Source organism: Coenobita brevimanus, chromosome 57 (genome assembly GCF_032717465.1).
Source record: "Coenobita brevimanus isolate Jiangsu-jjx chromosome 57, ASM3271746v2, whole genome shotgun sequence".
Lineage (NCBI taxonomy): Eukaryota > Metazoa > Arthropoda > Malacostraca > Decapoda > Coenobitidae > Coenobita > Coenobita brevimanus.
In genome coordinates, this window is record NC_137010.1 from 1866046 (window position 1) to 1880560 (window position 14515).

At 42.3% G+C, this 14515-nt stretch overlaps 1 protein-coding gene across 1 annotated transcript in view; it reads left to right on the top strand.

The window, feature by feature from the left end:
* LOC145402180 (uncharacterized) overlaps positions 1-14515 on the top strand; it is a 145200-nt gene that overhangs the window by 76457 nt on the left and 54228 nt on the right. Inside the window, exons 6-7 of the mRNA XM_080274296.1 lie at positions 2142-2302; positions 10278-10422. Coding sequence (XP_080130422.1) covers positions 2142-2302; positions 10278-10422 — 306 coding nt within the window. The remainder of the gene's footprint in view (positions 1-2141; positions 2303-10277; positions 10423-14515) is intronic.

The following is a 14515-nucleotide window of genomic DNA, read 5'->3' on the forward strand; positions in this document are numbered from 1 at the left end:
CTATAATTCCTTCCATCCTTCCTTCTCAAGTTCCTTTCCTTTCATCTCTCTGTCTCCCTCGTGTATTCCCTTCTTCCATCCTTCCTTCCATCTTTTCCCTTCTCCTTCCCATCTTCCTTCCTTCCTTCTTTCTTCCTTCATGCTATTCACGGTGACCTGACCTATCCTAACCTCATTTAACCCCAGATTTCCATATTCCCAAATACATGTCAATCAATAATAATAATAATAATAATAATAGTAATAATAACAACACAGTAATCCTACACTACTACTACTGCTACTTCCACTAATAATAATAATAATAATAATAATTCCTACACTGACCTAACACGACCTAATTTGACATCATATATTGCAACAAGCTTCCTCCTACTCCACCTCCTCGTTTTCCTCCATCCTCTCCTCTTCCTCCTCAACTTCCATCTCTTCATTTTCTCCCCTCTCCTCTTCCTCCTCCTCCATCTCTTCATTTTCTTCCCTCCCCTCTCCTCCTCCTCATCTCTTTTCTCCCATCTCCTCCTCTTCCTCCTCCATCTCTTTTCTCCTCCTCCTTTCTCTCCTCCTCCTCGTTTTCTCTCATTTATTTCCTCCATCCCACAAACATCCCCATAACTTTACCCTGACCTCGCATGACCCCACCAAACGTTGACCTCAGACTCTAGGACCATCTTTACATCTCTATCTATCTATCTATCTATTACCAGACGCCTTAATCCCATACGGGGTGGCCACAAACAAATCGCCTCCACGTCGCCCTGTCCCCCACCATTTCACTGCCCTGCTCCCAGCCCACACACCCCCTCTCATATACACCTCTCCACTCCATCCCTCCATCTCATCCTTGGCCTCCCCCTCCCTCGCCCCCCCTCCACCTCACTCACATACACTCTCCTCGTCAGTCTCTCACTCTCCATCCTCTCATTTTGGTATATATAAAATCTAAGTTTTTTTTTTTCCCCGAAGACTTTTTGAGCAAGGGAAATCGAGGAAGAATTTTTTGAGTGAGAAATTCTACTAAGAAATTTTTGAGTAAGAAATTTTGAGCAAGAAATTTTTGAGCAAGAAATTTTTGAGTAAGAAATTTTTGAGCAAGAAAATTTTTGAGTGAGAAATTTTGAGCATGAAATTTTTGAGTGAGAAATTTTGAACAAGAAATTTTTGAGTGCGAAATTTTAAGCGAGAAATTTTTGAGCAAGGTATTTTGAGTGAGAAATTTTGACTTCATTAACACATATCTTAAGGAATTATAATGTGACCTGATTCTACCTTAACCTGACCTTGTATGACCTAACCTCACCTGACTTACCCTGATATGAGCCTACCTATTTTACTAATCTATCCAAACTTTATTCATCTTTACATACACTTTTATTCATCCATACATACACTTTTCATTCATCCTTACATACACTTAATTCATCCTTACATACTTTCATTCATCCTTACATACACCTACCTGACCCAGCCTGACCTAGCCCGTCCCTACACCGCGGTCAAGTCAGTGGCGATGACCCGGGAGGAATTATACAGGAAGGGTGATGACCTAACCACACCCTACCCCCTCTGACCCCATGTGACCTCATCCACTATAAACGCCATTTCGTTTATTTTAACCTGACCTAGTATAACCCCAGTTGACCTAATACGACATTCTAACTTTTCTATCTAACCTAACCTAATATAATCTAAGTCTTATCTATAATCCTGACCCTCTATCACCTTACCTAATCTGACCTAACAATTTGATAGCTATGAACCACTCCTGACCTAACAATCATGACCTCTACCCTCCTCTAACCTGACCTAACAATTTGATAGCTATGAACCACTCCTAACCTAACAATCATGACCTCTAACCTCCTCTAACCTTTCATAAACTCCCCACAGCTTCTCTAGCCTGACCTAAAGCGACCTAACATTTTCCTAACTCAGATCTCTCTCAATCTTCTCTAAAGTGACCTAATAAATTCCTAACAAATCTCCAACCTTCTCTAATTTGACGTAACGTGACCTAACAATTTCCTAACAAATCTCCAACCTTCTCTAAATTGACCTAATGTGACCTAATTTCCTAACTCAAATCTCCCTCAGTCTTCTCTCAATTGACCTCACGCGACCTGGCTTCACCCCCCCCCCAGTGCGGCCCCAGTCTGTGGAGATGACGGGCGTGGCGGTGAGCGGTGCGGTGCGGGCGGGTGACCTCGTTGACCTGACCTGTACATCACGGGGGTCACGTCCTCAGCCGGTCATCACGTGGTACAAAGGCGCAACCCTCATACACACGGAGAACACGCAGACGGTGAGTACCTGTGTGTGAGAAAGTGAGAAAATGGGTGAGAAAGTGAGAGAATAGATGACCGAGATAAATGGATGAATGAGTGTATGAGAAATGAGATAATAGATGAATGAAAGTGTGTGAGAAAGTGAGGAAATGTGTGAGAAAGTGAGGAAATGGGTGAAAAAGTGAGGAAATGGGTGAGAAAGTGAGGAAATGGGTGAGAAAGTGAGAAAATAGGTGAGAAAGTGTGATAATGGATAAATGAAAGTGTGTGAGAAAGTGAGAGAATGGGTGAGAAAGTGAGGGAACTTATGAGCTAAAATGGGTGAGAAACTGAGGGAACTTGGGTCAAAATGTGAGAAAGTGAGAGAGTGGATGAGTGGAAATGGAAAAGTGAGCGAGGAAGAGAACGACTGCAAAGTGTGAGATCATATGAATAAGCTGAGAGAGAGAGAGAGAGAGAGAGAGAGAGAGAGAGAGAGAGAGAGAGAGAGAGAGAGAGAGAGAGAGAGAGAGAGAGAGAGAGAGAGGGGAAAAAAATCTACGGTCTTTACTACCCACGTTTCACTTACTCGAGCTCTGAAAAATAATGTTGTTGTCATTTTTTTTTTTAACTAGGGAAAAATTGGAGACTCATTATTTCCCTATTGCGATTTTTTTTTATTATAATCTTAAATGGACGTGGGGAAAAACAGGTTAATATATTGTTCTTTTTTAGCAGATTTTCCTTCGTGTTTTTATACATATCGCCCATACTGCTTCACTGTCTGGCACTGCTTCCTTCCCTCCCTCCCTCCTTCTCTCCCTCCCTCCTTCCCTCCCTACCTTCATAATAAATTTCTCTCCCTTCCTCCTTCCCTCCCTCTCCCTCCATTTCCATTCTAAATTCCTTCCTTCCCTTCCTCCACCTCCTCCTTCCTGTCTTCCTCTTACCCTCCTTCACTTTTCCTTCCCTACCTCCTCTCTCTCTCTCTCCCCAAAATCTGGAGAGAATTTTTCCTCACATTCCCTCCCGTCCAGACCAAGTTTACCTCCACCCCTCCATTGGCGCCAGTTCCCTCCTCCTCCTCCTCCTACACTTGCTTTTATTTTTCTTTAGGTCTTCTTTGCCTTCTTTATTTTCTTCTTTTTCTTCGTTTCTCCTGTTCTTATTCTTTATCATTATTATTATCATTATTATTATTATTATTATCATTATTATTATTATTATTATTACAGTTACTATTATTATTATTATTATTATTATTCTCTTTCCTGCTCCTCCTCCATTTTCTCTCTCTCATTACTCCTTCTTCCTTCTTTTCAAATTTCTCTTCCTTCTGTCTCCCTCCTCTTCTTCCTCTCTCTCCTCTTCCTCGTTATTTTCATCCTTCTTCCTCTTCCTCTCTCTTCACTTCCTCTCCTTACATTATTTCGTATTCGTCTTCCTTTCTTCTTCATATACTTACTCTTCCGCTTCTCTTTCTTCCTCCTCCTCCTCTTCTTCTTCTTCCTCGTCTCATCTTCTTCCTTTCCTCCTCCTAATCCTCATCTCCTCCCCTCCTTTCTCTTCTCTTCCTCCTCTTCTTCGCCCTCCTCCTTATCTTCTTCCTCCTCCTCCTCCTCCTCTTCCTCTCCTTTCCTCTCTTTCTTACCCCCATTTCTCTTCATCTTTCTTTGTCTGTGTGTTTATGGCTCCTACATTTATCTCCTCTCTCTCTCTCTCTCTCTCTCTCTCTCTCTCTCTCTCTCCCTTTCTCTCTCTCTCCTCTTCTTTACTCTCCCATTTTTTGATATTTTTTTCAGGCTATTTCCTAATCTCCATTTATCCATCTATTATTATTATTATTATTATTATTATTATTATTATTATCATCACTGTAGTTGTTCTTGTTATTTGCTGTTTCTGCTGCTGCTGCTTCTACTACTACTACTACTACGACTACTATTTTTATTACTAAATTATTATTATTATTATTATTATTATTATCATCCTAACTATAATAGCTAATTCGTCTCTCTCTCTCTCTCTCTCCATTCCCCCTTCTTCCCTCCTTCTCTGTCTGTCTTCTTTACCTCCCCGTGTCCCTCCATCCCTCTCTCCCTCCCTCCTTCCTTCTCCCCCTCCTCCCTCCCATCCTCCTTCCTTTATCCCTCCTCCCCTCCCTCCCTCCCTCTCATTCTCCTTCCTTTGCCGTATCCTTCCTTCCCTCCCTCCCTCCAATCCTACTTCTTTTCTCTCTCTCCTAAGACTCAACTTTACCCATGAAAAATACTTTATAATCCGCAGTGCTAGAGGGAGGGAAGGAGGGAGGGAGGGAGGGAGGGAGGGAGGGAGAGCGGGAGAGAGAGAGAGAGAGAGAGAGAGAGAGAGAGAGAAACTAAGCAGAGCAAAACAGAACTCACGAAAGAAGAAAATTAAAGAAACCAGAGAGGGAGAGAGAGAGAGAGTGGGGGGAGGGGAGAAAAAGACAAAGGCCTGGAAGTCTCGGCACTAAGGACGAACTCGGCAAAAAGTCCGAAAATAAAGCAAGCCTCAAGACCTCGCTTTTTTTCTTGCTCTCTCTCACTTTCTCCCTCTCTCTTTCTTTACTGGGGCCAGATACGGTTTAGCACATCCGGCCGCTTAAACGAATTCGGCTGTTGGGACCGAAAGTTTGTCTGGGCCGAACCGGTTAACTGGGGGGTGTAAATTTGTGCTGAGAGAGAGAGAGAAAAAAAAAGGGGGAGGGAGGGAGGAAAGGAAGGAGAGAGGGAAGGAGAATATGGGGGAGGAAAGGAGGAAGGAAGGGAGGGAATGAATGAAGGAAAAAGGAAGAAAGCAGACAAGGAAGGAAGGAAGAAGGCGGGCATGGAAGGAAGGAAGAAGCAACACTAGAAGGAAGGAAGGAGGGAAAGAAGGAAGAAAGCAACAATGGAAATAAGGAAGGAGAGAAGGATGAATGCAACACTGGAAGGAAGGAAGGAAGGAGGGAAGGAAGAAAGAGGGTATGGAAGGAAGGGGGGAGGAAGAAAGGAAGATAATGAAAGAAAATTGGAAGAAAGGAGAAAAGAAAAAAGGAAGGAGGGAAGACAAGGAAGGAAGACAAGAAGGAAGGAAGGAAGGAAGACAAGAAGGAAGGAAGGAAGACAAGAAGGAAGGAAGGAAGACAAGAAAGAAGGAAGGAAGACAAGAAAGAAGGAAGGAAGACAAGAAAAAAGGAAGGAAGACAAGAAAGAAGGAAGACAAGAAGGGAGGAAGACAAGAAAGAAGGAAGGAAAGATGACAAGCTTGGAGAACACAGAGAAATAAACAAGAAGGAAATTATAGGAGAGAAGGACAAATAATAAATGAAGGAAAATGAACGAAAAAAAGGTGAAACGTGAAAGAAAGGAAGGAAAGAAAATGAAGGAAGATGAGGGAAAGGGAAAATGAAGGAAAGATAATGAAGGAAGGTGAGGGAAAGGGAAAATGAAGGAAAGATAATGAAGGAAGATGAGGGAAAGGGAAAATGAAGGAAAGATAATGAAGGAAGGTGAGGGAAAGGGAAAATGAAGGAAAGATAATGAAGGAAGGTGAGGGAAAGGGAAAATGAAGGAAAGATAATGAAGGAAGGGGAAAATGAAGGAAGGTGGGGGAAAGGGAAAATGAAAACGAAGAAATGTGAAGGAAGGAAAATGTGAGAAGGGAAAACGAGGGAATATCTGTTAGGAAGAGAAGGAAGGGAAGATGAAGGAAGGAAAAGTAAAGATACGAAGGGGGAAGGAAGAGAGAGAGAGAGAGAGAGAGAGAGAGACTCAAACACGTCGCTTGAACACCAAAGCAAAAATTTAATCACTCACTCACTCAAACTCTCTCTCTCTCTCTCACACACACACACACACACACACACACAAACACACCGTCAAAACATCCTTTCCCAATTTATCAAAGCATTCTCCCTCCCTCTCTCTCTCTCTCTCTCTCTCTCTCTCTCTCTCTCTCTCTCTCCCATCCCTCTATCTCTCGTTCTTGCTCATCATTTTCTTTTTCTTTCAATAATTCCACTTAACATTTAGCAAATCTCTCTCTCTCTCTCTCTCTCTCTCGTCTACGTGTCTACTTCTACCCTCATTAGAAGCAGGTGTCATTATAATTAGTTTACGTGGATGATACCTGTGTTTAATTAGGGATATCTGGATAATACTTTCTCTCTCTCTCTCTCTCTCTCTCTCTCTCTCTCTCTCTCTCTCACACACACACACACACACACACACACACACACACACACACACATATGGTGTTAGTCGAAGGATGGGCTGGAAGGTATGAGTGACGGGTGGTCGGAGCAAGTGCAGCCTGATGACAAGAGGAGGAGGAGGAGGAGGAGGAGGAGGAGGAGGAGGAGGTGGAGGAGGAGGAGGAGGAGGTGGAGGAGGAGGAGGAGGAAAATGAAGATAAAGAAGGAAAAGGAGACACAGACCAACAGGAACTCTGAGGACGCTGTGTGTGTGTGTGTGTGTGTGTGTGTGTGTGTGTGTGTGTGTGTGAGAGAGAGAGAGAGAGGCGTGTATGAATATGAAGTGTTGTGGAGGGGACGCAGGTGTGTGTGTGTGTGTGTGTGTGTGTGTGTGTGTGTGTGTGTGTGTGTGTGTGTGTGTGTGTGTGTGTGTGGTGTTGTGGAGGAGACGCAGGTGTTAGTGACAAACCAAGACAAACACCTGCACGCAAACACCTTAACAAAGATCCCTAACACCTTCTCCTAAGCGATTTATTTTGCTTATTACACTTTACTGTCCTATTGTTATGTAAATCCTTCAAACATCGCCATACTCTGCATAAATGACGTACAAAATGATATTCACCAGCCATATCCAAAAATAAATCGCTAAGGAAGAGGTGTTAGGAACTGATGACAAGCCAGGTGTGCTCCGATGAGGGTACAAATTTCACTAGTAACCAAGGAGACGCGTTCAGTCATAACTAAAGCCCACTCTTCGGGTAAGGAGTCTCCCTAACACCTCTCCCTTAGCGATTTATTTTATGGATATGGGTGGTGAATATCCTTTTGTACTTAATTTATGCAGAGTATGGTGATGCTAGAAGGATTTATATGACACAAAATAGGGGCGTAAAGCGTAATAGACAAAATAAATCGCTCAGGAAAAGGTGTTAGGGAGCTTCCTCATTCCTCCTTAAGATTACCCAAAGGGAGACGTTAAGAAGAAGCCGGTTTCTTTGAGAGAGAGAGAGAGAGAGAGAGAGAGAGTGTGTGTGTGTGTGTGTGTGTGTGTGTGTGTACGTGGATGCGTGTATGAATATGTAGTTTTGTGGTATCTGGCAAAGTGCTTTGTTCTGAGTGTGTGTGTGTGTGTGTGTGTGTGTGTGTGTGTGTGTGTGTGTGTGTGTGTGTGTGTGTGTGTGTGTGAATATGAAGTACCATGATACCTGAGTGCTCTATTGTGTGTGTGTGTGTGTGTGTGTGTGTGTGTGTTGCGGTCCGCGCCTGAGGGCTTTGTTTTGGTGGGCGGCCATCTTGATTTGCGCTGTTGCCACACCTCCCGTTTTCTACAGTCCTGCCTCTCCTTCTGTCTTTACTATCCTTGTCTTATTATATCTATGTACCATCTTTATTTCTTTATTAATTATTTTTTATTATATTTCTTTTAATTATTGCTCTCTTTGCTCTCTCCTCTGTCTCTCAAAATTATATCTACGTTTACCTTCATAAATATTTCTCTCTCTCTCTCTCTCTCTCTCTCTCTCTCTCTCTCTCTCTCTCTCCTATTTCTCACTCTAAATTCTGTCTGCCTATCCCTCCAATTTGTATATCTGAAAAACCATGTCAATCTGTGTGTGTGTGTGTGTGTGTGTGTGTCAGCTTTTATCATTTTCTTCTGTATTCAGCATTTTTTCCTGCTCTCTCTCTCTCTCTCTCTCTCTCTCCCTCTCCGACTTTCACGTCTGTTTCTCTCATGTAATAATAATAATAATAATAATAATAATAATAATAATAAACCAATAATACCGAGGTAAAGGATAATTAGGTTTAACTACCTACCTTTCTCTTTCTCCCTTCCTCCCTCTTCCTATCTTTCCCTCCCTCCCTCCCCCTCTCTCTCTGCCTTTGTTTCCCTCCCTCCCTCCCATCCTCTTCTTTTCTTTCCCTCCCTCCCTCTTCCTTTCCTCCATCCCTTCTTCTCTCCCTGTCACCATCTACTTTTCCTCCCTCTCTCCCTCAATCTCCCTCCTTTCTTTCCTCCCTTCCTCCTTCTCTCCCTGTCACCATTCACTTTTTCTCCCTCTGTCTTGTCATCTCCACACGCTAAAGTTTCTTCCTCTTCCTCTTCTCCTCTCCTCCTCCTCCTCTTCTTCATTATCATCTTTTTTTCTTTCTCCTTCTATTAAAGTTTCCCATTTCGTCTTCCTCTTCTCTCTCTCTCCACTTCTTCCCATTTTCTTTCATTTTTCTCTTTCCTCCTCTATTCATATTCACCTCTCTCTCTCTCTCTCTCTCTCTCTCTCTCTCTCTCACCTTTGTTCTTCTCCCCTCTCCCTTTTTATCCTTTCTTCACGTTGGGCTTACGGGGATCAGTCTGTCTGTCTGTCTATCTATCTATCCATCTATCTATCTATTTGTCTATCTATTCATTTAGTTATCTATTATTCTCTCTACTATTTACCAATATCTATCTCAACTTTCCACGTTAAGTATGTATCTATCTATCTATCTATCCATCCATCCATTCATTCACCTATCCACTTATGTACCTATCTATCTATATCCGTCAATCTACCTATCCATCCACCATCTATCCACCTTTGTATCTATCTACCCATCTACCTATCCATCCATCTATCTTCCTACCTATCAATCTATCCATTCACCTATCTTCCTACCTACCTATCTATCCACCCATCTACCTTCCTACCTACCTATCTATCAATCTATCTATTATATCTATCTGACTCCCAAAGCCACCTGTATTGAACTGCTCTCAGGGGAAATAACACTTAGTGGGGAAAATACCTGGAATTAACACACCCAGGTACACATACATACACACACATACATACATACACATATACATGCATACAAACTCACTTACAAACATACACACTCACGCACATACATAAACTCACATACAAACATACACACGCACACATACATACACAAATACGCACACATACATACACACGTACACATACATACACATACATACATGCATACACACACACACACGCACACATACATAGACACGCACACAGGTTTCTCTCTCTCTCTCTCTCTCTTTAATATAAGTACGTAACATTATATATAGTTATCATACACACTAGTTTATATTTCGATTTGTGTGTGTGTGTGTGTGTGTGTGTGTGTGTGTGTGTGTGTGTGTGTGTGTGTGTGTGTACTTTCCGCCTGGCTGTGTGTAATTTTTTATATTTCACGACAATAAAACTGTAATTTATTTTATTATTATTACTGTACCTCCAACTCTACCCTAACTCACCTAACAATAGTAGTAGTAGTAGTAGTAGCAGTAGTAGTAGTAATAGTTTTTGTTGTCGTAGGAGGAGAAGGAGGAGTAATATTAGTATCATCATCATCATCACCATCACAATCATCATCATAATCATCATCATTATCACCACAATCATCATCATCATCATCACTCACACCTCAGACACAAAACAAATAAGATGGAAGAATTAAGAGGTAGGATGGGACTGGAGTGTACTGGTGTTGTGATGAGGAGAGGTAGGCCGAAAAAGACCTGGGATGAGGTCATTTGAGTGTGGCCTCTGGGATAAGGGACTGAGTAGGGAGGCTGCCAGAGATCGAGCAGCATGGACAGCCGCAATTAGGTAACCAAGGCCGACGCATTTAAGCATTTTGGAGTAGTTTATATAGGAAAAGAAAAACTCCTAACTCTTCCTCTCACCCTTCTAACTTACCTTCCTAACTCTCCCACTTTCCTAACATTCTTCTAACTCTTCCTAACTCTACTATCTAGCCCTCTAACTCTCCCTAACGCCTTCCTAACTCCTTCTAACCAGCAGAGCGTCGCCAGCGTGGGGGGAGTGAGTCATGTGAGAGTCAAAGTTACCCGCAGAGACAACGGAGCCAGAGTTACCTGCAGGGTTACCAATCAGAAGTTACCCCTCCACACGCTGCAGGACCACGTCGTACTCAACGTTACCTGTGAGTATTGCGTTACTCTGGTTACCCTGTCCCGGAATTTCGTTACCTTGGATTACTTTGTTACTTTGGATTACCGAGTACATGTTACTTTGGTTACCCTGCGCTGGAATTTCGTTACCTTGGATTACTTTGTTACCTCGGATTACCTGCATTACGTTACTTCGTTACTTTGGATTACTCTGTTACCGTTGATTGCCTGTATTACGTTACTTTTGTTACTTTGTCCTGGTATTTAGTTACTTTGGATTACTCTGTTACCATGGATTACCTGTGAGTATTACGTTACTTCGTTACCCTGTCCCTTTATTACGTTACTTAAATCCGATTACTTCTTTATGCGTTACCAGAAAAGTTACCCCCACACCCACAGATTATCAAATTATTACTCTGCGTTACTTAAGGGTAATCCGTTACTTCGTTACTTTGGAATTACTACCGTATATTCCCTCACGCGTTACCAGTTACCCGCACACACAGATTACAAGATTACTACTCAGCGTTACTTGAGGGTCATCAGTTACTTCGTTACTTTGGGTTACTGTACTTTCTCACGCGTTACCAAGCTGAGGTTACCCATACGCGTTACCAAGCTGAAGTTACGCGTACACAAACCGCAATACCACGCTGTACAGAGGGTTACTTTTGGGTATTGCGTTACTATTCCGTTACTCTTGGGTTACTACATCTGGTAACCCTTTCAAGAAGCCAAACCCCTGCCAAGCCACACAACGCCTGGTTTAAGCCCAAAAACACATTATTATTATTATTATTAAAATTATTATTATTACTATTACTACTACTACTATTATTATTGTTATTACTATTATTATTATTATTATTATTATTGTTATTATTTTCTACTAATCTATCTATGTTTATTGTGTGTGTGTGTGTGTGTGTGTGTGTAAGATCTGAAGTAATGGGGGATTGGGAGAAACACACTCGTAGACGAACGGATATAGATAGATAGATAAACGGATAGATAGATAGATAAGTGACTGAGTGATAATTTGGAGGAAAGACAGAAGGGGATGGAGGGAAGAAGAGAAAGGAGAGGAAAAGAGAGGGAGGGAGGGAAGTAGAAAACGAGAGAGAGAGAGAGAGAGAGAGAGAGAGAGAGAGAGAGGGGGGGGTAGAGAGAAAAATGTGAGGTAAGAAAAAGGTGAGAGATGAGGGACGGAGGTAGGGAGGAAAAAGTGAGAAAAAAAAAAGTGACAAAAAAGTGAGAAGTGAGAAAAAAGCAGTAGTGATGCAGGTTGAGAGAGAGAGAGAGAGAGAGAGAGAGAGAGAGAGAAGGGGGGGGGCTCGTCTGAGGACCTGAACTACTACAGGAAGTCAACCACCCGGGAAAGTGGAGGCAGCGGGAGGCAGGGAGAGGCAGGGATGGATAGCGGGAGGAGACAGGCAGACAGAAATGAGGCAGGGAGAGGTAGGAAGAAGCAAGGTGGTAGGGAGGGAGGGAGGGAGGGAGGGAGAGGGAGGGAGAGAGAGAGAGAGAGAGAGAGAGAGAGAGAGAGGTGGGAGGGAGGGAGGGAGGGGGAGAGAGAGAGAGAGAGAGAGAGAGAGGGGTGGGAAGAAGAGGCAGTGGAAGGCAGGGAGAGGCAGGAAGACGCAGAAACAGGCAATGGACGGCAGGGAGAGGAACAGGGAGGCAGGGAGACGCAGACGCAGGCAGGGAGGGACAGGAAGAGTCAGGGATGAGGCAGGGAAAGGCAGAAGGTGCGTAGGCAGAGGAAAGGAAATGTAGGCGGTGGCGGGGAAAAAGCAGGGAGAGGCAGTGGGAGACAAAGAAGCAGGCAGAGGGTAGGCAGAGAGGCAGGGTAGGCAGGGTGAGGCAGAGGAGGAAGGGAGAGGCGGAGGTAGGCAGGGAGAGCTGGGGTGAAGCAGGGGTAGCCAGAGAATTACAGGGGAATGGCAGAAAGGGAGAAAGGGCGAGGGAGGGAGGGAGGGAGGGAGGGAAGAGAGAAGGGTCTGAGAGCAATTAAGAAAACAGAAAAGAAACGAGAGAGAGAGAGAGAGAGAGAGAGAAAATGGAACAACCAGGGGAGGGAAGGAGATAGGGTAGGAAGGAAGGAAAGAGGGAAGGAAGGAAAGAGGGAAGGAAGTGAAGGAAGGAAGAGGGAAGAGGAGGAAAGGAATTAACGAGGAAAGAGGAGGTAAGGAAGGAAGGAAGGAAAGAAGGAAGGAAGAAAGGAATTAAGGAGGAAAGAGGAGGTAAGGAAGGAAGGAATTGAGGTAGGGAAGGAAGACGGGAAGGAAGATAGGAAGGAAAAGATAAAAATTGACAAGATATCACTAGTGCCAAAAAATATAATCACAATAAAACACCATAACCCCCTCTTTAAAACACACACACACACACACACACACGTGACAATATTAGTGCCAAAAAACACACATGAAAAAAACTGCGGCCAGATAATCAGAGTAAATCAACACACACACACACACACACACACACACACACACACACAGTCCTCATCATCGAGAGCATTTCCGAAAATTAACTTCATTACCTCTCGAAAAAGAAAACGAAAATTATAATGGAAATGACTATTGGAGAGGCGAACAAAAAATGGAAAATTATTCTCTGCGTGACAATACGAAATACGAAAAGGAGTGAAATACAGAATCATTATTATTATTATTATTATTTATTATTGCTTTTATTATTAATATTATTAGTTATTATTTATTATTATTGCTTCTATTATTATTACTATTATTATTATTATTATTATTATTATCGTTATTACTGTTGTTATTACTACTATTATTATCGTTATTATTATTATTATTATTATTATTACTATTATCAACGTCATTTTTTAACCTTAAGGACAAACACGAGAAATTATGTGCTGATAATAATAAGGGAGAATTAAATATTATTAGTATATAGAAAATATAAAAAAAACACCAAAACCAAAACTATAACAACAATCCACACACACACACACACACACACACACACGAATATATCAAACCTAACAATATACGTAGGTCGAAGATATGAAGAAAAAACGAAAATTATGCCAAAAAAATATATTCGGTCGGAAACACCAATATCGTTTTGGAGAGAGAGAGAGAGAGAGAGAGAGAGAGAGAGAGAGAGAGAGAGAGAGGATAGGTGAGATTGAGTTTTCAGAATTGGATATATAATTGAGTGAGCTGGCTTTTTGAGAGAGAGAGAGAGAGAGAGAGAGAGAGAGAGAGAGAATGGGGAGAGAGACGAAGAGAGAAGCGGGAGATACGAAAAACTTGAGAGAAAGAGGGAGAGGGAAGGAAGGAAGGTTGCGGAGTGTGAAAGCGATAAGGAAGGAGGTAGGGAGGGAGAGAAGTTAGAGAAAGAGGGAAGAGAGGGAGGGAAGAAAGATAGGAGAGGAGGAGGAGGAGGAAAGGAGGGAGGGAGGAGTGAGATATATGGGAGGGAAGAACTGAGACGAGAGAGAGAGAGAGAGAGAGAGAGAGAGACTAAAGAAATCAAAAAAGGAATTAAGATATGTAACAAAGACTAAAATAAATGCCAAAGGGAAGGAAATGATTTAAAAAAAAAAAAGTAATAAGGAAAATGGATGAATAAGAGAGAAAAGATTGAGAAGAGGAAGGAATGATGAAAGTGAGAGAGAATTGAGAAATCTAAAATTGAGAGAGAGAGAGAGAGAGAGAGGAATAGAAAATCGCATATTCCTTGTGACACCCGAGATAATATTATATATACACAAGACAGAAAGATAATCCAGGATATAAACATACATACAGACAGACACAAATAGATAAATAGACATGAATATATTTACAGAGATAGACATAAACATATAGACAGACAGACAGACAGATAAGGACAGACAGACAAACATACATATATTGACAGTTGGTAATGACACTGACAACCAGGAGCCTCTAAAACAACACATCAACAAAAGCCAACGAATCCATTAACAATAAAACGGATAATATAACTCCAGGAAGAATAGCAAGGCCAAATAAATGGGAGGAGGCCTGAAATAGCCAGAGTTACTGCAAATAAAACTAATAAAACCGGTATATAAACCTACCCGAACGACGCCGAAGCCAGAGCCGCGGTAGTCCG